The sequence below is a fragment of the Amphiura filiformis genome, chromosome 14 (assembly GCF_039555335.1).
Source record: "Amphiura filiformis chromosome 14, Afil_fr2py, whole genome shotgun sequence".
Taxonomy (NCBI): domain Eukaryota; kingdom Metazoa; phylum Echinodermata; class Ophiuroidea; order Amphilepidida; family Amphiuridae; genus Amphiura; species Amphiura filiformis.
The window spans coordinates 50,688,966-50,711,609 of record NC_092641.1 but is presented as its reverse complement, the minus strand read 5'-3'; the positions used below and the strand labels follow the sequence as shown (position 1 = coordinate 50,711,609).

The window sequence follows — 22,644 nt, the reverse complement described above, 5'->3', positions numbered from 1 at the left end:
CCGCTTGCGTCCTCGTTCAGAACGACAATATTGTGATACACAGTTATTCATACAAACAATGTATATAAAAACATCCTTAGAGTGGAGTCGGCTCTAGTTCCGACTCAAACGGATCTGGAATTTGAAATCTGGATAGTGCGCTAGTTTTATAATATTAATAATAATAATAATAATAATAATAATAATAATAATAATAATAATAATAATAATAATAATAATAATAATAATAATAATAATAATAATAATAAATAATAATAATACATTCTCTACAAATTATGTATAAATAACGCAAAATGCAAGGTGGAATATTTTGCGTTATATTTGCATTTTAAAGCTCAACTCAGTAGTGACCAAAACAAGAGTTCAACTGCGCATAACATGTGACAGGCTTATCACGTTATAGTCCTACATAGGACTGGAAATAATAATAATAATTATAATAATAGTCCGAGGCCTAACCCTAAACCCTAACCATAAACCCTAACCCTAAAAACCCTAACCCTAAACCCTAACCCTAAACCCTAACCCTAAACCCTAACCCTAAATCCTAACCCTACTTTTTTATACTCTTTACCCCATAATTTCCCCTATTATTCCAGCCCTGCCCTCTATCGGGGGCTAATTTATAGTTTAAGCTTGTTGGATGTCCATATTTCGCGGTTAGTGCTTCTTTGTAGCCCTGCGGGTCAACCTAGTTGGATATCCACATTTCGCAATTAGTGGTTCTTTTTTAAAGCCCCGTAGCCACCCCGAGCCAGTCCCATACCTCACTATTGATAAAAAATAATATACAAATATATACTGCCATGAGAGGTTCTAGTTAAAACTATGGGCCCGAGGTGAGATCAATAGTACTATTTTCCTGAGGGGCGCAGCCCCGAAGGAAAATAGTATTAATTGATCTCAACGAGGGACCATAGTTTAACCAGAACTTCGAATAAAGGCAGTATATATTTGTTTTATATACTTCATTAATATGTTCTTTGTTCATTGATTTGTTAAAAGAAAATTATTTGACGTTTTGACTCTCCCGCTTCTATCCTGAGTGAACAGCACGGCTAATTTAAGCACAACCTACCCTTCTAAAAATCGAATAGCCTAAAATCGGGCTAACCAATTACAGCAGTGCGAAATGACGCTATGGCAGTTTCGCGTGCGTGAACTGTTCCGTCGCATCGAATGCGCGCACGCGGAAGGCATGGTCAAAAGTACTATTTACGGCTTGGAGGTGCTATTTACGGCTCATCCGGGACATTGAAAATACTATTTACGGCTTAGAGGTACTATTTACGGATAGGAGTACTGATGGTAGAACTATTTTTGGTCATGTGATCCACTTTTAACAAATCAATGAACAAGAATATATTAATGAAGTATATAATACTTTCTATATTCTATGGTTTCAAATATTATTGTTTTATAGCGTTCGTCTAATGTATCCATCGTAATAATTAAACGACGGTTCCTGCGTTTTATTAAAAAACTACAGCACCTAAAGTCTTTGATTTTTTGAGCGTATGTTACTTTAATAAAGTACATTACAATCCTGTAAAGAACAGAATTTTGACAAATATTGACGGCGTCCTTCTCAGCAAAGGTTACAATATGGCTTTAAATAGTCAGACGGGTGTAAACATCTAGGCGTAAGGAAATCGCAACATCTCAAATCTATAATCATATATTACAAGTTACACCTCGCCATAATAACAAAAACCACATTTACAATGATTACTGCATACGAAATGCCATGGGTATTTCCTTTGGCGGTCGGACACGGAGATGTCTGACAATAGCAAACAGTTCCATTAATTATCCCTGTTATCGGCTCTGTGCTATTGACATACTTAAAACCATCTGCGGCATCTTGAAACTCGTTGAACAATATTTCCTCACTGTCGCAGAAGTGAGATGCTGACTCTGATGCTGAGAATATACGACTTCCCTTACCATCCCCACATGATGGTTTAAAGGTAGTAGCTGCGGCTCCTTTATCGCCTGCATACGGACCTGTATAGAAAGAATTAGTAGAAGATAACAAGATCAATTTTTATCGTCTGCTCGGATTTGAAAAAACAATATGAGGATCTTTTAAAGGTTCTAAATACAACCTTTTTTCCTCTCAGAAGAATCCTCCCACTTGAACCTCTCAAAAAGGTTCTTTACTTTTCAAGCTTTTTCAAAAACCCTTAAAGGTTCTCTAAAGAACCGAAAACAGTTCTGTATGACATTCTTGGTGCATGCCATTTTCGACGGTTTCGGAACCATTTTTGGTTCCTGCGAGGATTCTAATGAGAGGACAACTTAAGAACCTTTTCAGAACCTTTTTATCTTAGAGTGTAATTTACGGATGACATACTATGAATCAGTCCATAACGAAATATTGTTCTTAGAGATACGTAACCCCCCCTTAAAGCAATAATGTGTGATTTGCACAAAAAATAGATTCCTATTTAAATGTTAGTTTTTACTGATAGCTACTTATCGCATTGTTTTGTCCCCTTTTTCCGAGCCAAACGTTAAACAAAAGGTCAAATTGGTATCCATTCCAGCGCCTACAATGCGTGTATATTAGTTCACCGATTATTATTATCATGGTAATATCGGGAGCTTCACGCAGCTGTGGGATTCAAACAAGACTACATTCGCGAATAGCGATACACACAGTTTATGTATCAAGTCGACGTACAGCGCGTAAATGCGTGTATAATTTCGCCAGTCGTGTATTATTTATCATGATTATTGGCGGAGCTATACGCAGCTGATGGGATGTGGTGAGCTCAGAATAAAACTGGAGATACCCGGTTTTATTATAATGTTCAATTTTATTAAAGCACTTCAGGCGTATTCTTTCATAGGTCATGTTCCACCAATGGCCATTACACTACAATTGTGCAAAAAGTAGAAATTCGGAAAAAAATGAGGGCGTTGTGTAGCAAATCACACATTATGGCTTTAAGTTCTTACCTTCATCTGTAAAATGCTGAAACTGTACTTGTATTAAACTGTACTCATCTGATCGACATCCGCCCGTTTCGTTTATTGCTCCGAAACAATCAAAAGTAGAGTTTTCCATCAGCTTGCATTGTGGCCGAGCGTCCCGCACGGTAGTACAGTGGTAGCACCACCGGTCTCCGCTCACTTATAGATATAAAACAAGGTACAATGAGGTAAACCATTGACCAACCAGTATTAATAACATTTTTAAATACACAGAGAAAAATGTCGTCAAAGTTTATACATGGGTCACATCCAGGCCCGTACGCAGGGGGGGTGCGGGGGGTGCGACCGCACCTCCCCAAATGTGCAAAAGTATACAAAAAGTCCCAAAATTTAAGAATTAGCGAGCGTAGCGAGCAAAAAATCAGGGTTTTTTACGGTTTTTGGTCAAAAAAGGTCCAACTTTGGGGGGAAAAGTCCACTTTTCACAAAATCGCCCCCCTTTGGAAAAAAAGTCCACTTGTTCAAAATCAGCACCCCCCAAAAAAAATCCTGCGTACGGGCCTGGTCACATCAGTAGGTCTAGCGTAGCCAGCGGGGGCAGACTGCCCCCACACCTTAAAATGGGGACGGGGAAGCCCCGGGGGGGAAGCAGGAAAAGGGGGACGAGAAGAATGGAAGAAAGAGAGGAAGAAGGGAAGGAGGGAGAAAGAGAAGAGAAAGGGAGAGGAGAGGGGAGAAAGAGAAGGGAAAGGGGGAGAGGGGAAAGAGAAGTGATGCTGGATATACGCGCCTGTGTCACATTCAAAAATTGCCCATATCTTGTTGAAAAATTCATAAGGATTTGAAAAAAGTATAGTTTGAGCTCTTTCCAAAGTGGCTGTCCTTTAACATTACTGCATTAGTTCGAAAGATTAGAATAAATGCTTGATAGAAATATAAAGTTAGATTTTGTATCTCGTCGCAGGATGAGGACCTCGGATGGATTCGTGGGGTAACAGCGTCTGAAAATTAGCAAATTCCTATTAATGTTTTAATAAAAATAAAAACTACTTTTCCGTATGTCAATAATTCAGGATACAATGATGGCACTAAAATTTATTTTAATCAAAATACAAACTACATGGAATATTTAGAATTGATCATTATGGCATATTGGGTATAAAATTATGAGAATAATGAAGTTGCCAAATTCAAATAGACAGAGCAAACAGTTTTATATTATTGTTTTAAGTAAATTCATTCCATATTTGCATGCAGCAATATTCTATTAGATCGTGTTTGATGGTTCCTATGAACATGATGAACTAAAACACTATCAAGACATTGTTAACTATAATTTAAGTATACTCATTCGTGGGTAACCAAAACACATATTTTGAAGGTATGTATTGGTAAGCGGCAAAATAGAAAATATTACAGAAGGTTGGAATTCATCATGTGGTTATTTCTCCGTTGTGTTTCAATGATTCATGTTTCTCTAACCAATTGCATTCACCCAAAAAAAAAATGGTAATTTAGGATAATCAATCAAAACCTCACGATACAGCTTCAGTATACCCTCAAGAGGACGCTATTAAACAAGACTGTTTTGGAACCTATTTCGCATGTTTTCAAAATGATAAGATCAATAAGAAACATCTAATTTACGAGTAAATCCTTGGATTCGTGGGTAAAGCCTCGTGGGTAAAGCTATAAGTACTATGGTACCGTTTGGGGTTTGCGTTTCCTAGGTGCATAAACTGTAAGTACTGTAAAAATTATAGCATACCCATGGCTTGAATACAGGGTGTCCCTTAAAAAATACCGGGCGAATGAATTTGGACGTAAGCCGAGAAATAGATATCAGAATCCAAAAATCGTAACCTCAGCGTATAGCCCATCTTATTTAGCATCTTACACGCCAATTTGTCTGAAACCGGTTGACTAATTGCGAATAAAAAGAGCGATTAAATAACGCATGCGTCAATTCACTTCATTCCAAGTTTGAAAGTAAGATCATTCAACACAATGCGCACTAGTGGTTAACTGTCAATGTGTTTCATATTTTGTTCTGTGAAATCCTTATTTTTACTTTTTAAACAATATATTTCTTGCAAACATTTAATTATGTTTTGTTCAAATTTAAAAACCTGCATGATATTGAAAATGAAAGCTTGCATCTACGATGATGCTTGGTACTTGTAAATATCTTTTTGTTTTCATTAATGTTGATATAAATGTTGCATAAAGAATTATTGCATAAAGAATTACAGCTGGCTTAAACAATTCTCACACACATAAATGTTTTTGGAATATTTCCAAGAATTTGTAATGCAAAGATGAACTTTTGTTAAACTTCAACATTAATGTTGCTTGGTATCAAAAATTACACGAAAAGCTGTAAGCCCTTGATCATTGTCATTCTTGGCTCAAATGTTCTTTGCAAAGTTAAAATATTACATTAGAGTCACGCGGTAGCATGACCAGCAAGTTTTTAAAAAAACGACTGATAAAGAAGAATAAACAGATGCACCGCGGGACTATATTTACACGAAACAAAACGCTATTGTTCTATGATATTTTTCGCTGGGTACAAAATATATCTAAAACCATGCTAAATCTTATTTACTGTCCAAAGTGTAACATTTTAATAACTCATTAATTCAAAAAGTTACACCAATCATACAGTCAATCCGATTGTTTGATAATAAACAAACATTCTTGCTTTATTTCACGCGGTATTTCATAGCCAACATTAGTGGAAAATCATAGCTTATCATACTGGGCTGATATTCATAAAACCACGCTAGGCCTAGTTGACAGCTAAAATTGACTTTAGCAAGCTGCTAAGCCTAGCTGATTGCTAATTCTTATTCATAAAACCCAGTTAGAGTTAGCAACATTCTAAAATTTTGCCAAAACTTAGAGTTGATCTGGGGCAGCGCTAAGTCACTAGTTGACAACTAGTCTTAATGATTTTGAACTAAGTTTGACATGATTTATTGTTTTAATTTCATATTAACTGTTGTCAATTATGAAAAATAATGTTCTCAGAATATTCTGTTTCTGAGGTCTTCAGTGTGTTTTACACATAAGAAACTGTCTTAAAAACACACAACAAATTTAGGGTGAATGAATAAACATTGAACTAAGCCAGTATTGTTTAACCAAATTTGCACAAGAAAAATGATTATGATATAGCAAGTAATCTTTAGTTAAGCAGATATGTTCAATCGAAGCAATTCTGTTCAATTGTTTGATACGTAAATATATATTTTGGAGACATGTTACCAATGTTCTCTTTGGTAAAGATGCATGACTTATTTTCAATAACAAATTATATGTCAATTTGATAAAGATAAATCATGCTTGGCTTTTATCAGGACAACAAGCAAGATATATCATATGCTATTAAATTATCTAATATTATTTACACAGTGTTGCTCATGAAGCTAAATGAGCAGCGTTAAGTGGATGCATGTTGTTTTCTATTTGATGAAGCAATATAGTATGTATAGTATGTTTTACAACAAACCAAGGACTTAACATGTATATGAACTTTACTTGTTCAGAGTATCTTTTTTAATTTAATTTGCCGTAACAACCTTGTTGGCCTATATAGCTTACAAAATACACATGTAATTTTATTAACGAAATCTCAATGAAGACCATCAGCAATGAGTCATTACATTTTGATCATTTTGACTGTGGTTCAGAGCTCAAGTATAATAGACATGTATTATATAAGCCTATTGTATTAGATGTTACACAACTGTTGAAGGCCATATCACCCAAAACACCCAAATAAGTTATCAGCTAAATATTTCTAGTTGATAGCTAGTTAGCAAAGTGTTTAGCAAGGTTTTATGAATAAGAAATTAGTTGATTGCTACGTAGCTATCAACTAGTGGATTTAGCATCTTGCTAAGCACTAGTTGGTTGCTAATTTAGCAAGGCTTTATGAATATCGGCCCAGATATCCACAATCTTTCGACACTGCTACAGCCATACATGGCTGTCACTGTCGCACTCCCTTTTGAGATTCACTTTCAAAATATACCCTAGCATTTTCCGGGATACCCTACATACAAATTCTGGATCCCATTCGCCAAAAAAATCAAGTTTTTCACAATTCTTTTATTCTTTCCGGACCACAGCATACATTCATATTAATAAATACTCCACTTTCACACGTATTTATATCGGGTCGTGCCCGTGGCGAAGCGGTTAAGGTCCTGGACTTCTAATCCATATATGAATTTTTGCTCAAGTTCGAAACTTCCCACCACTTTTTTTTAAATGTTTTATTAAATTTCATTTTGATTGAAGGACATTCAATGACATATATGGTGCTTTATCTTTGAATTCGTGGGTAACGCCAATTCATTTAAGCCATCATAACTTGTCTCCTGGTATGACTTGCTAGTAAAGGCCTATATGTTCAAAGAAAGCACATTGAACGTGACATGATATGGTCCATCCATCAATAACGTGATTTCCGTTATTAAGGACATTTTAAAGTGGAAAGTTAACACACAGATAATTTTGTCCCGCTTTCGCTGGAATTGACCATATATGTTTTATAAACATTTAATGTACATATCGAAGAAGGAAAAAAAAACATTTAGAAAAAAATAAAGGCCTATACATCGAGGAAAAAAAAAATCACCGAGAATCGGATGATCCGAAAAATTAAACAAACTCGTCGATATTAAAAAGAAACCTCATCGAGAATTTTATTTTTTTAATGAAATTCATGTAGCTAAAGGCCTATTGATGATTTGCTCATCCGGACGATCGTATAAAAATCATAAAAATTCCTATTTTGGTACCTTTGTCATTGTCATAGATGTGACAATAACAATACTGAAGATAGTAAAGATAGCATTCCCAGCTGATTAAATGATATCTACTGAAGATAGCATTCCCTGATTAACATAGTGGTTTGTTTGTTTGTTTACCCAAGTTGGTCCGTGAGGAACACATGCTAATCCACGGAAAACCATGGACCGTTCCAAGCTCATACAAATGCACAAGCCTGAATAGCCAGTGTAGGCTAATATATGCATGCTGGCCTAGATAGCTTTGATAAACAAAGCAAGAAATGGAAGAAAATAGCTAGGAAAAAGAGAAAAGAGAGAAGGCCACTCCCAAACACAAGTGTACAATTTTACTCTAAGCCCTTACTTCGTGAGAAAGGAAACTGGAATTCCAATCTCAGGCCGGCCCCGATGCAAAGGCTTTGCAGCCGCAAGCCCGTGTTAAAGACAAAATAAGGCATTTAATAAATACATAGGCCTAAATCTGTAATTTATACTGACAGTATAGCCTTGTAAATTAGCTCTATGTATTTGAATAGGGCTTCAACCGTTCGTCAATACGAACGTCAATCTTTCGACACTGCTACAGCCATACATGGCTGTCACTGTCGCACTCCCTTTTGAGATTCACTTTCAAAATATACCCTAGCATTTTCCTGGATACCCTACATACAAATTCTGGATCCCATTCGCCAAAAAATCAAGTTTTTCGCAATTCTTTTATTCTCTCCGGACCACAGCATACATTCATATTAATAAATACTCCACTTTCACACGTATTTATATCGGGTCGTGCCCGTGGCGAAGCGGTTAAGGTCCTGGACTTCTAATCCATATATGAATTTTTGCTCAAGTTCGAAACTTCCCACCACTTTTTTTTTAATGTTTTATTAACCAATTTATTGTCAGAAATCAAGAATAACACCATCTCGAACATCCATTGCTATTATGATACTATATTTTTTTTCATCAAACAAACATATTTGATTTTTTATTCACATTTAGGCCTTGGTCTAGGCCTACTTTCACCATGCAGATGCTTTCACCATGCCTGACTATCATGACATCTTCGTCATTTAAAACACATTTATCAGTGGCTCTGTTCACAGCTCAATCTGAAATTATATTTGCAATAAATATCCACCAAAAAACGTTGACAACGTAAAGAAAGCAGCAAGTTAAAAAGCCCCCACCTCGGCTCACTTTTTGAAACTTGGTCCCATTTGTAAAAGATACTGATTTATACTTTGTCATAATTATCAACTTAAAACATTTCCATAAGTGTTATGTATCTTTAATGTGCCGATGTGATATTAAGTTGTTAGCATTCTGGAACGATCAGAAAGGTTATTGTGTTGTTCTTGGCCAATATTCTATAGGCCTATGTTTTGTTTTATAATAATTATTAAGTTCATGATCAATGATTGAATTAGACGAATAACAAGTAGGCATGTTAATGGCAATGATACTATTGTTTAAACGTTAAAAACACCGATTTGCTGTTGATATTCAAAATGGGACCAAGTTTCAAAAAGTGAGCCGAGGTGGGGGCTTTTTAAACTTGCTGCTTTCTTTACGTTGTCAACGTTTTTTGGTGGATTTTCTTTCTTTTTATGAATGTAGCCAAGCAGCTCTAAGCTTGGAAAGTCATCGGGTTACGAAGTACTCCATAAAACGAATAAAACGAAAAATAGATGTTTGAAATTATGTTATCCTTGATTTATGACATTAAATAATTTAATAAAACTTTATCAGCCGTTTATTCATTAAAACTTGCTGGTCACAGCTACCGCGTGACTGTAATGTTAATAGGGATACATATACATTTTAATATACTTTAAATATTCAAGGCAACTAAGAAAACGTAAATATGAACAAGTGCCACGACTTAGCAAGATAATTATGTTTTAATGATTGTGGTTTTTGTAGCCCTGCGGGGCAATCTAGTTGGATATCCAAATTTTGCGGTTGATAGTTCTTTGTAGCCCTGCGGGGATTTGGATTTCCCTATAATAAGCGGCGGTTGTTGGCGGTATTTCGCGGTTTGTAGTTTTACTATTTCCCTCATTCTTCATGCCCTACCCTCTATCGGGGGTAGGATAACTATACTTCGCGGTGTGTGGTTCTTTGTAGCCCTGAGTTGGATATCCAAATTTTGCGGTTGATAGTTATTTAGATTTGTAGATCTAGTTGGATTTCCTTATTAAGCGGCGGTTGTTGGCGGTCTTTCGCGGTTTGTGGTTTTGATTTCCCTCATTCTTCATGCCCTACCCTCTATCGGGGGTTAATTTATAGTTTAAGCTTGTTGGATAACTATACTTCGCGGTGTGTGGTTTTTGAAGCCCTGCGGGGCAATCTAGCTGGATGTCTCTATTGAGCGGCGGTTGTTGGTCTTTCGCAATTTGTGATTTTAATTTGTTGGATATCCAAATTAGTGACGTGGTAGGCCCCTATTGCATATAACCTAGTATTGTTATCCTGGTGTAGTTTCTTGTGTTATTCAGATTTTGTTTTATTATTTGTTCGCTAACGGCTACAGTACATGGATAGGATAGAACTGGTCTCTATCATTGATGATGTTGTATGACACTGTGCAGTGGTGTTTTTTAACAGGTTCTTAATATAATTAACAATTTCCCTGAGAATAAAACATCTTGCTTTGATGTTGGATAACTATTATACTTCGCTGTGTGTGGTTTTTGAAGCCCTGCGGGCAATCTTGCTGGATGCCTCTATTGAGCGGCAGTTGTTGGTCTTTTGCAGTTTGTGGTTTTGATTTGTTGGATATCCAAATTAGTGACGTGGTATTGCACATATCCTAGTATTGTTATCCTGATGTAGTTTCTTGTGTTATTCAGATTTTGTTTTATTATTTGTTCGCTAACGGCTACAGTACATGGATACATGGCTACGCTACTGAAATTATGTTATCCGTGATGAACGAAAATTAATTGTTTAATAAAAAATTGAAAAAAAAAAAGTTGGTCATCGGATTTCGAACTCGAGTCCCCGGAACAGGAGTCCAATGCCTTAACCATTAGACCACGGGAATCGGCTGTGAAACAGCGTGTCGATGTACAATATTTATTATATGAATTGATGTGTCGTCCGAAAAGAACAAAAGAATTGTGAAAAACTTGATTTTTTGGCGAATGGGGTTCGGAATTTGTATGTACGGTATATCAGAAATTGCTAGGGTATAATTGGAAGTGAATCTGAAAAAGTAGTGTGAAGGTGATAACCAGGTAGACCTGTAGCAGTGTCTAAAAATTCTGGATCAGTATGACTTGCCACTAATTTTCGCTATGAAATACCGCGTGAAATGGAAGCAAAAATATTTGTTTATTACGAACAATGATTGACTGTAGGATTGGTGCCCTTTTTGAATTAATGAGTTGTCAAGATATTACACCTGGGACTGTAAATAACATTTAGCATGGTTTTAGATACATTTTGTACCCAGCGAAAAATAACATCGAACAATAGAAGTCAAGTGTTTTAATGTTAGGTGTAAATATAGTCTCGCGGGAGCATCTGTTATTAGTCTTCTTTATCAGTCTTTTTTTTTTTTAAACTTGCTGGTCACGGCTACCGCGTGACTCTAATTATAAATTGTCACAAATTAAAATCACAAACCGCGAAAGATCGCCAACAACTGCCGCTAAAATATTGATATCCAACTAGATTTCCCCGCAGGGCTATAAAGAACCACAAACCGCGACATTTGGATATCCAACTAGATAGCCCAGCAGGGCTACAAAGAATCACACACCACGAAATATGGATATCCAACAGGCTTAAACTATAAATTAGCTCCCGATAGAGGGCAGGGCCTGATAAGGGAAATTAAAATCACAAACCGCGAAAGATCGCTGACAACCGCCGCTTAATAGGGATATCCAACTAGATTGCCCCGCAGGGCTACAAAGAACCACAAACCGCGAAATTTGGATATCGAACAAGGTTGCCCGCAGGCTTATCGATTATAAAGAACCACAAACCGCGAAATATGGATATCCAACAAATTAAGACCACAAACCGCGAAAGATCGCCAACAACTGCCGCTCAATATTGATATCCAACTAGATTGCCCTGCAGGGCTATAAAGAACCACAAACCGCGAAATTTGGATATTCAACTAGATTGCCCGCAGGCCTATAGATTATAAAGAACCACAAACCGCGAAATATGGATATCCAACAAATTAAGATCACAAACCGCGATAAAATGAAATAAAATGAAATGAAGAGCCACAAACCGCGAAATTTGGATATGCAACTAGATTACCCCACAGGGCTACAAAGAACTACAAACCACGAAATATGGATATCCAACAAGCTTAAACTATAAATTAGCTCCCGATAGAGGGCAGGGCTTGATAAGGGAAATTGAAACCACGAAAGATCGCAGATAACCGCCGCTTAATAGGCATATCCAACTAGGTTGGTCCGCAGGGCTACAAAGAACCACAAACCGCGAAATTTGGATATCCAACTAGATTGCCCGCAGGCTTATAGATTATAAAGAACCACAAACCGCGAAATATGGATATCCAACAAATTAAGACCACAAACCGCGAAAGATCGTCAACAACTGCCGCTCAATATTGATATCCAACTATATTGCCCCACAGGGCTATAAAGAGCCACAAACCGCAAAATTTGGATATGCAACTAGATTGACCCACAGGGCTACAAAGAACCACAAACCCCGCAATATGGATATCCAACAAGCTTAAACTATAAACTAGCTCCCGATAGAGTGCAGGGCTTGATGAAAACCACAAACCACGAAAGATCGCCGACAACCGCCGCTTAATAGGAATATTCAACTAGGTTGCGCCGAAGGGCTACAAAGAACCACAAACCGCGAAATTTGGATAGCCAAGTAGATTGCCCGCAGGGCTATAAAGAACCACAAACATTCAAACACGATTATCTTGCCCAGTCGGGGCATTTAGACGCTTCCGTAGTATAGGCTTAAATATATGCGCATTTACCAGTTCCACCATTGGGTGTGTGTTGTTCATATTTACATTTTCTTTACATATTTACGTTGCCTTGAATAATTAAAGTCATATATTAAAATATATATTGATCATTGTGTACGCCTTAGTCACGCGTGACGAGCAAGTTTTAAAAATAAACGACTGATAAAGTTTTGTTTAATTATTTATTGTCATAAATCAAGAACAGCAACTTCAAACATCTATTATTCGTTTTATGGAGCACTTTGTAACCTGATGACTTTCCAAGCTTGGGGCTGCTTGGCTACATTCATAAAAAAAAGAATCTACCAAAAAACGTTGACAACGTAAAGAAATCAGCAAGTTTAAAAAAACCCACCTCGGCTCACTTTTTTTTAACTTGGTCCCATTTTGAATACCAAATCAGTGTTTTTATTTTATTTCAACAGAATACATCGTTTCCAACAAGATTACAAGCCTACTACACTTCTGGAAATGTTTTAAATTTATATAAATATGATAAAGTTTAAATCAATACCTTTTACAAATGGGACCAAGTTTCAAAAAGTGAGCCGAGGTGGGTTTTTTAAACTTGCTGATTTCTTTACGTTGTCAACGTTTTTGGTAGATAGTTATTTGCACAACCTAAAGAATTAAAGCATACTGCAGTTACTGTCCGTTATCCTATACACAATACACAGTGCTCTCACCATTGACGCGTGACCTCTAAAAATGATGTACGTTGGAAGAATGGGCACTTGCCTAGTTAACATCACTGTGTGAAAAATAACCAGCCAATATCTTAGCTATTCTCCAAACTTCTAGCAAATATATTTCTCTAACATGACTTAAAATTACAGCTAGGTTAGATGTTCAGAAATAGTCGCACTTTTGTAAAATATGAGTGAGGGCAAGGCATAGCTAGCCAACTCCCCGTGTTAATTGAATGGAGATTTGACCGAAAATATTGGTATCGGACCGCTCACTTCTGAAGGATGCCACAAAAAACGGTACAAGCTACATTTTAACTATTCTAAATATGTTCTAGAAAATATAGTTTTGTAACATGTCCTAAATTTTTAGCTAATTTAGATGTTTGGAGAGGGTCGTACTTTTGTGTTTTAGGAAGGATATGTAAACGACAGATAACACCAAAAATATGAAGAAATTATTTCAAAACCGTGTTAAGTCAACAATCATTATGTTGCTCATTTTCAAGAATGCTGGTTTACATTTCGTGAACAAAAGTACACATACCATTGTTTCCTTTCGTTTCCTTTATAATCGGTTACCCAACTGAAGCTATGAATACCAGCTTTATTGCGATATCGCACATGAAAACAGACACTTGTGCACAACCAGAGAAAATCCGATTTAATCAGTTGAGCTGTTTCAATGATTGTTATCTTGGTTTAATAGCTTTTAATGGGGTTAAGTCCTGCAAAGGTCGAGATGAATTCTACTGTAGACATGACTGCATCATGGTTGGAAAGTTTCCAATTGCAGAAATCAAAGTTTTTCTTGGACAAACTGATATTCATCTTCAGTGAAAGCATGAATATCATAAACCGTCGGTTTGTGATAAAATAGATAATGTGGACTAAATTTAATGAGATACTCGAACTTTAGGAAGCGGTGATCGAGTATGAAAAAAGGAAAAGGGTATAATCCTTCTTGTCTTCCATGAGAGCAACCGCGTCACATCGGGTATAATCTTCCTTCCAGGAGCAACCACTGTGCATGATTGACGGGCTATTCCATTGCTCGTAATAGGGTAGTGTATTTTAGCGGGACAATGCTGGATGGTGCACGCACGCGTGCACGATGTGCAAGGTAGACTTTCGCCAAGCCTCGGCATGTGGTTGTTGGTGTAGGGGTGTGGGGTGTGGGGGTGTGTGTATGGGGGGGGGGGCGTGTTGTCCGAGATGTTAGGAATTATTTAATAATAGTTATTAATATTGGAAGAACGTTTTAAACTTTAATTTAAGGCATCATATACGATTTTACATGAAAAACAGCGGACATGTTATGTCCCTCTACAGTGAGGACGGCATTATTTACGCTTGTCAAAGCCCGAGCCACATCGGGATGACTTGCACGGAGGAAGTAGGGCTAAGTGACCGCTTATAGGTTGAATTCCCAGTCTGCCTAATCATGAAGCTCCCGTGGCCAAGTGGTTAAGGCGCTGGTCTCGTAAACCAGAGGTCCTGGGTTCAATTCCCGGGCGGGATCACTTTTCCTCTTTCCTCCTTTAATCATTGCTCGACGGCGAAACTGATAAAATTGCATCATAATATACGATTTTATACTATTTTAGATTTTCAATTAATAACAAAATATTAAATAGCATTTAAAAATTATATTAATAGGCCGATTTATTATCGCACGCCATGGTAACAATAAAAAAATGGCACACTTTCCGATATAAAATTTGGGAAACAAATTAATTTTTAAAAAAAATAAATAAAAACAATCTTTCTTAAACCAAATTTTCATGAAATTGAGGGCCATCAATAAACCAAAATGCACCCCGAATCTGTCGCACATCCCCGTAGTAGGCCTACCCTCCTTTCCACCCCGTTGCCCTAAACTAGACGTGTAATATAACCGCCACGAGTATTTTTTTTACCTGTAGGCAAGCTCACCCCTACAGTCGCAATAGTTCTAGCCCAGATAGCTTTTAACTCACGCCTACTAATAACGTACTTTCATCAAGTGATGGCGCTATAAGGTTTACCACGGAAGCTGTTTGGTTTACCGTGGAAGAAGATTAGGGAGCGATCGTTATTTATGGCAGGGGGGAATGGGTAAATTTAGGGGGAACACGAAATTTTTGTGTGGTCTTGAGGGGGAACCTGAAATTTTAGTTGAACCAGGAGGGGGATTGTTAAATTTTAAATGGAGAAAATTGGGAGAACAAGGGGGAACGCGAAAATTTTGAGCGGACGCGAGGGGGGGAACACGAAATTGTTTGTCGATATTTTTGCCAAAACACCCATTCCCCCTGCCGTAAATAACGATCGGTCCCTTATACCCTATGAAAAAAGTGTCTGTTGATAAAACTTGGAATGAACTGCATTGATGCGCACAGTGTGTAATCGTTAATTTCTTCGCAACCAGTCGACCGAATCAAATAAAATTTTAATATATGATGCACAATAAAATAGGCTATGTGGTACATTTTAAATCTTTTAATTTTGATGTCTATTTCTCGACTTTATTTTTTTTTTATTCAATTTTATTTACTCGGTATTTTTTTCTGGGACACCCTGTATGTGCTGATTTAGATTTAAAATAAAAATACTCCTTGTTTTTCAAGGTTAGCATCTATTCGGTATTCGTGGGTATCAAAAGTTTAAACCGTCGTATATTTTTTTTAAGCGGTGAACGTATTTATACGATTTACAATTTTAAGCGCTTGTCAAACTAAATTCAGCATCCAGTAATTTAAGTTATGTCAATTATATTTGCTGGACTCGTGGATACCATTTGATACGTGGGTAACGTCAAATTTGATTTTGTGTAATTTTATGGGTAAAATGTATTTGTAAAAAATAATCACTTGAACCTCAGAATTATAGTACGAAACTTCGTTTCATGATATAGTCATTTATGGCATATTCACTTAACGTTTTTCAGAACGACCATTTTATCCGGGTAACAAAATTATTATCCAAATTGACTTGTGTCCACAAACTTTGGTGGAATTCAATCGTTTTACATATGATGGGAGATCATGGAAACTTCTTTCTAACGGTAATAATTTCATTTTGATTGAAGGACATTCAATGACATATATGGTGCTTTATCTTTGAATTCGTGGGTAACGCCAATTCATTTAAGCCATCATAACTTGTCTCCTGGTATGACTTGCTAGTAAAGGCCTATATGCTCAAAGAAAGCACATTGAACGTGACATGATATGGTCCATCCATCAATAACGTGATTTCCGTTATTAAGGACATTTTAAAGTGGAAAGTTAACACACAGATAATTTTGTCCCGCTTTCGCTGGAATTGACCATATATATTTTATAAACATTTAATGTACATATCGAAGAAGAAAAAAAAACATTTAGAAAAAATAAAGGCCCAGGCCTATACATCGAGGAAAAAAAATCGCCGAGAATCGGATGATCCGAAAAATTAAACAAACTCGTCGATATTAAAAAGAAACCTCATCGAAAATTTTATTTTTTTAATGAAATTCATGTAGCTAAAGGCCTATTGATGATTTGCTCATCCGGACGATCGTATAAAAATCATAAAAATTCCTATTTTGGTACATTTGCCATTGTCATAGATGTGACAATGACAATACTGAATATAGTAAAGATAGCATTCCCAGTTGATTAAATGATATCTACTGAAGATAGCATTCCCTGATTAACATAGTGGTGCAGCCGCAAGCCCGTGTTAAAGACAAAATAAGGCATTTAATAAATACATAGGCCTAAATCTGTAATTTATACTGACAGTATAGCCTTGTAAATTAGCTCTCTATGTATTTGAATAGGGCTTCAACTTCGTCAATACAGGAGCACTGCAATCTCAATTTTTATACACTTGCGCTGGAAATTTATTTCGAACGAAATGTCACAGAAATTTTACGAAATTTGATATATATATATAGACCTATATATAACTGATCCCTGGTTGAATAGAAACGCCATTTTCTTTTTCAATATTGCAAATGAAGCAATCAAGTTCAAGGTCGTGATACAATTCATGAAACCATACAATTTTCTTCTGTGCAGTGTATTTATTTAATGGTACTAACTAACGGCAACGCACCTGATACAGCAAGAGTAACCAATCCCACGTAGCTAAAAACAGACCAAAACTGTGCCTCCAATGTGGTCATCTTGAATATCTTAAATTTAAGTTTTTGATAGGATACTCGGGCTGAAAACACGAGCCGATTCGATTTGCTGTACACAGTACACTGCCTTGAAAAATAAATAGCTTTATGTTAATAGCGAGCCTGTTCATCCACTGGAAAGTCATTGATAGCTATTGATACACGGGCAGCGATTTTTTTTCCGTGTCAGCAATAAAAGTCAGCAACCCGTGTTTACAATATACATTATAAATTATAATATACTCTCTCATTAGTATTATTTCGATTCAGAAAATGAATTACAATTCAATTCAGATTCAATTCTTACGGAAATTACGGTATTTCATAATATTATTTTGATGCAATTTCAATTCAATTTTTCTCTGGTTTAAATCATTTTCATTCGATTCCAATTCAATGCATTGAAATTAACTCAATTTCAATTCCACTGATTCATATTCAAAATCAAATTCTATTTATACCAACTCTGCTATATTTTACCGGGCATTTGGTTATTAAAAGCAGTTCAGGGAGAAAAACTGAGAAAGTTTGTTACTTTGTTGTATATAACTGATAAAGCTGACAATAGACAACAAGTTCCACTCGTATTTATTTATTTATTTATTTATTTATTTATTTATTTATTTATTTATTTATTTATTTATTTATTTATTTATTTATTTATTTATTTATTTATTTATTTATTTATTTATTTATTTATTTATTTATTTATTTATTTATTTAGGCCGTATAAAATTAATGTTTTGGTTCTCGTCCAGAGGATTTTCATGAATTGATGAGGAAGGAGGTTTTTTTTTTTTTTTTTTTTTTTTCATTTTAATATTAGCATTTTCAGTAGTTTTCGGTTTTTTCTATCAGTGCTCGAGGAAACGATGAGGCCCCTTTTTTTTTCAAATGTGAGATTCTGATGGATTAACTCTCTAGAGTAGGCCTACCACAAAAAGACTTGGAAGTTGATGCTTGTTCTCTAATAAACTTATTTATATGTATGAAGATTTCATAAATCATTCCAAAGTCTAAAAAAATTGAAAAATCTAAAAAAATCAAAAAAATCTGACAAATCCCAGAAATTGAGGAGGAGGGACGAGAACCAAAATATTAATTTTACACGGCCTTATTTATTTATTTATTTATTTATTTATTTATTTATTTATTTATTTATTTATTTATTTATTTATTTATTTATTTATTTATTTATTTATTTATTTATTTATTTATTTATTTATTTATTTATTTATTTATTTATTTATTTATAATATTATTTATTTATGTATTTATTCTATTTTATCCCGTCTGGACATACAAATATCGTTCACTTTTTAAAAGTCATTGCTTGTCCGACATAAGTGACACACGAGCTGTTTATAGGCAAGCGAAACCGCAGCAGCGCATCCGGATTAACGATTTTGCTGTAATTTTCGCAGGTAATGGGTGTGTAATTGTAAGAAATTGAACAAAATGTCGATAAAATCGTCTTTTCTTCAAATATACTGTAAAGAGCGATAACAACGGAATATCACTGTCTTAACTAATGAGTCATAAAATACTTATACTTCGGAAATGATCGTGTTCATTAAAGTCAAAAATCCAATTCAGTTTGTCATGCATGCATGACATTAGCCATTACTTTAGTTACATGTAGGTATCCAAGGCAAACCTTAGTTTTAACACATAATTTGCTAGTCAGCGAAATTCGCCTAAACCGGACCGGGGCCCAAACACAATGCATATTTACATAGAAATTTGATTTTTTTTTTCGAGAACAGGTCGGTGAAGGAAACCTACAAATATGTTTTCTATACTTCACTTTGTTCGAAATGTTCTAACTTTCGTATGAACAACCGATAGCTTGTGATCTGAAGTTAGAACTTGCAAGGATGTTATCGTATGTATGTAACTTGTTTACATGTACAAAATGTGATACATGTATGCAGTTGCCATACAGAGTACAGTGTCATGCATACATGTATGAATAAAAACTTCTTCAAGTTAGTTATTGTCTCTAAAATATCATGAAATAGTTCTTGACATATTACCGACACACATACTATAATATAGGTATCCCAGGCAAACCTTAGTTAACACATTTGCTAGTCGGCCAAATTCGCCAACAATGTCAATGCATATTTACATAGAAATTTAAAACAACTGGCCGAAGAAGGAAACCTACATAAATATGCTTTCTATACTTCACTTGACCCAAATATATGATTTTTATGGTGATAAGACAATCGACATGGAATTTTAGAGGATTTTGATAGCAGTTCCATTAAAAAAAGCTGCTATCATAATGAGAGTAAGATCTAGAAACACCCCCGAAATGCCGGTGTGGGGAGTTTTGCTAGCTGAATTTTTTTGATGAAAGTCAATCTTTGACAAGATGTAACTTTGCTCACGGAAAGTGCTATGACAAAAGATTTTCAGTTTTGGCTTTGTTTACTCAAGAGCTTTAATTTGATATATAAAATGATGCAGTTTGATGGCAAATTTGAATTCACCTAGCATACCTACATTAGTCTGTAGTACAGGCATTTAGTTGACTAGTAACTACAAATTTCGAACGTTTCTCAAGTTGTATGTAGATACTCCCGTAGGGTGCCTCCAGGGTTTTATTTTGGCAAGTTTGCATTAGTATTTCTAGTATTTAAAATACTCGCTTTAGAAACCTAGAAGTCACTGATGCATGTCATCTGTGATTGCTCAACCTATTCTATACGCATCAGCTTTTGTCCAAAGAAATATTTAAGAAGATGATTTTTGAGTGATTTTATGAGCAACAAAAAGTCTACTCCATGATATACATGTGAATATGGTGATGAATGCACGCTAAATCGCGGCGACACATACACATAGCTCCTCGGAACTCACGGTCGGAGCCGTGAGTTCCAATTATTGGAACTAGTACAGGTAGACGAATATGACCTGTTTTTTTCTCAGTTACCAACTATCACTGCTCAGGCTCTGATTGCTCAAGAAAGATTGACCGCGAAAGTCCACTAACCGCCCCACCCGAAGAAAAAAATTTACGGGCGGCGCGGTCACTGGACTTTCGCGATTCGTCTTTCTTGTGCCATAGATATGAGATAGTGGTCATAGTCTGAGCTGAACATTGTCTGGTAAATGGCCGTGTGTCCTGAACTCGCCACCCTTAGCGTTACATGACATTATGAATTTTACACCGACCGGGTTTCTAATTAGATTATCTCGACAATTATCAACCCTAAACTAGCAAAAGTATACATTTTTGGAAAGCTGAAGGCATAAGCAATTCAAATATATACATTTCAACTCATTGTACAGGGTGACCAGCAAGTTATACAGGGTGGAATAAAAAGGATTTTGATAAAAAAATGGGTCACTCAATGCATTGCTTATTACCAACTTACAGTTAACAAACTGGAAGTAAACAACATTCATTTGGTTAGAGGATATGGAGTGCCAACTGACTTTGGAAGAAACCAAAATCACAGCTGTTTGGTAATCTCGGAATATAGGGTGTCCCAAAGTATGATTTTTTTACAATTCAACATATTTTGAACCTAAACATTTTCCCCCTAACTCATACAGAAAAAATATGTCCATATTTAGATTCCTCGTCACATTTCCCTTCAGAAAATCTATACTTTGACTATGATAGGATAAGTAATTAAAATTTTACAGTAACTTTTAGATTTTGAAGACATCTGCATTACTTACTACAGTGTTTAATATAACAACGGGTAGTTTTGTATGGAAAAGTTTGTATTTTCTAGACTAAACCAACCATAAATGATTAAATACAATTAGTAAAATTGTTTAGCTGTAAGGCCATGAGTCTTTTAGATGCTAAATAGAGTCCAAATCCAATTTACAGCCTTTACAGAAGCAGATTACGCACTAAAAATAGCAATCCCATAGAGTTTGTGTGTACCAGGAATCCAATTACTACACTGGAATTTCAGTGACAAAGACAAGCGGTTTGTTATTTATGATCAGAAATAAGGCACCGCTAGAATTTACCTCATTTCCTATCATATAACTGAAGCGCTTGTCTTGAGTCACTGAAATTTCAGTTTGGTAATTGGATTCCTTGCCCCAATAATATACATTACAACTTTTGTTGCCAGTGTATAATTATTTTTTGAGGAAAATGCAAAAATAGTCACAAATTTACCACATGGGTGTAGTACCCCCTTAAAGGCAGCCTTTGAATGAAAAGCAGAAGACCATCTTATAAATTGGCAACTACTAACAATGTATGCTCTCCATTCTATATTTCAGATCGGTGGAACATGTCTGTTAACCATTGAAGGTTTTGGAAGCAGAAGAATATTTTAGTGAGCAAATAACTATCTTAGATTGGCAACTACTAACATTGAATCTGTGCTTCCCTTATATACTTTCAGATCGGTGAGACACATCTGCTAAACCATGGAAGGTGTCCTAGAAGCGGATGAATCTTTCAGTGAGCAAAAGACCATCTTAGATTGGCCACATATCCAATTCTCATTGAATCTGTGCTCCCCATATACTTTCAGATCGGTGAGACACATCTGCTAAACCATGGAAGGTGTCCTAGAAGCGGATGAATCTTTCAGTGAGCAGAAGACCATCTTAGATTGGCCACATATCCAATTCTCATTGAATCTGTGCTTCGCCTTATATACTTTCAGATCGGTGAGACACATCTGCTAACCATGGAAGGTGTCCTAGAAGCGGATGAATCTTTCAGTGAGCAGAAAACCATCTTAGATTGGCCACATATCCAATTCTCATTGAATCTGTGCCTCCCCTTATATACTTTCAGATCGGTGAGACACATCTGCTAACCATGGAAGGTGTCCTAGAAGCGAATGAGTCTTTCAGTGAGCAGAAGACCATCTTAGATTGGCCAAATATCCAATTCTCATTGAATCTGTGCTTCCCCTTATATACTTTCAGATCGGTGAGACACATCTGCTAACCATGGAAGGTGTCCTAGAAGCGGATGAGTCTTTCAGTGAGCAGAAGACCATCTTAGATTGGCCACATATCCAATTCTCATTGAATCTGTGCTTCCCCTTATATACTTTCAGATCGGTGAGACACATCTGCTAACCA

At 36.0% G+C, this 22,644-nt stretch overlaps 1 protein-coding gene and 1 non-coding gene across 2 annotated transcripts; one reads left to right on the top strand and one right to left on the bottom strand.

The window, feature by feature from the left end:
- Positions 1–512: 512 nt before the first annotated feature.
- LOC140170260 (uncharacterized) lies at positions 513–17,709 on the bottom strand. The gene is made up of 3 exons (XM_072193633.1): positions 17,499–17,709; positions 2,965–3,138; positions 513–2,007 (listed from the first exon to the last, which is right to left on the bottom strand). The coding sequence occupies exons 1-3, from the start codon at positions 17,566–17,568 to the stop codon at positions 1,682–1,684; spliced, it is 570 nt and encodes a 189-aa protein (XP_072049734.1). The 5' UTR covers positions 17,569–17,709; the 3' UTR covers positions 513–1,681.
- Trnat-cgu (transfer RNA threonine (anticodon CGU)) lies at positions 14,865–14,938 on the top strand. Its single transcript has one exon. It is a non-coding gene; the product is annotated as a tRNA-Thr (tRNA).
- Positions 17,710–22,644: the final 4,935 nt, after the last annotated feature.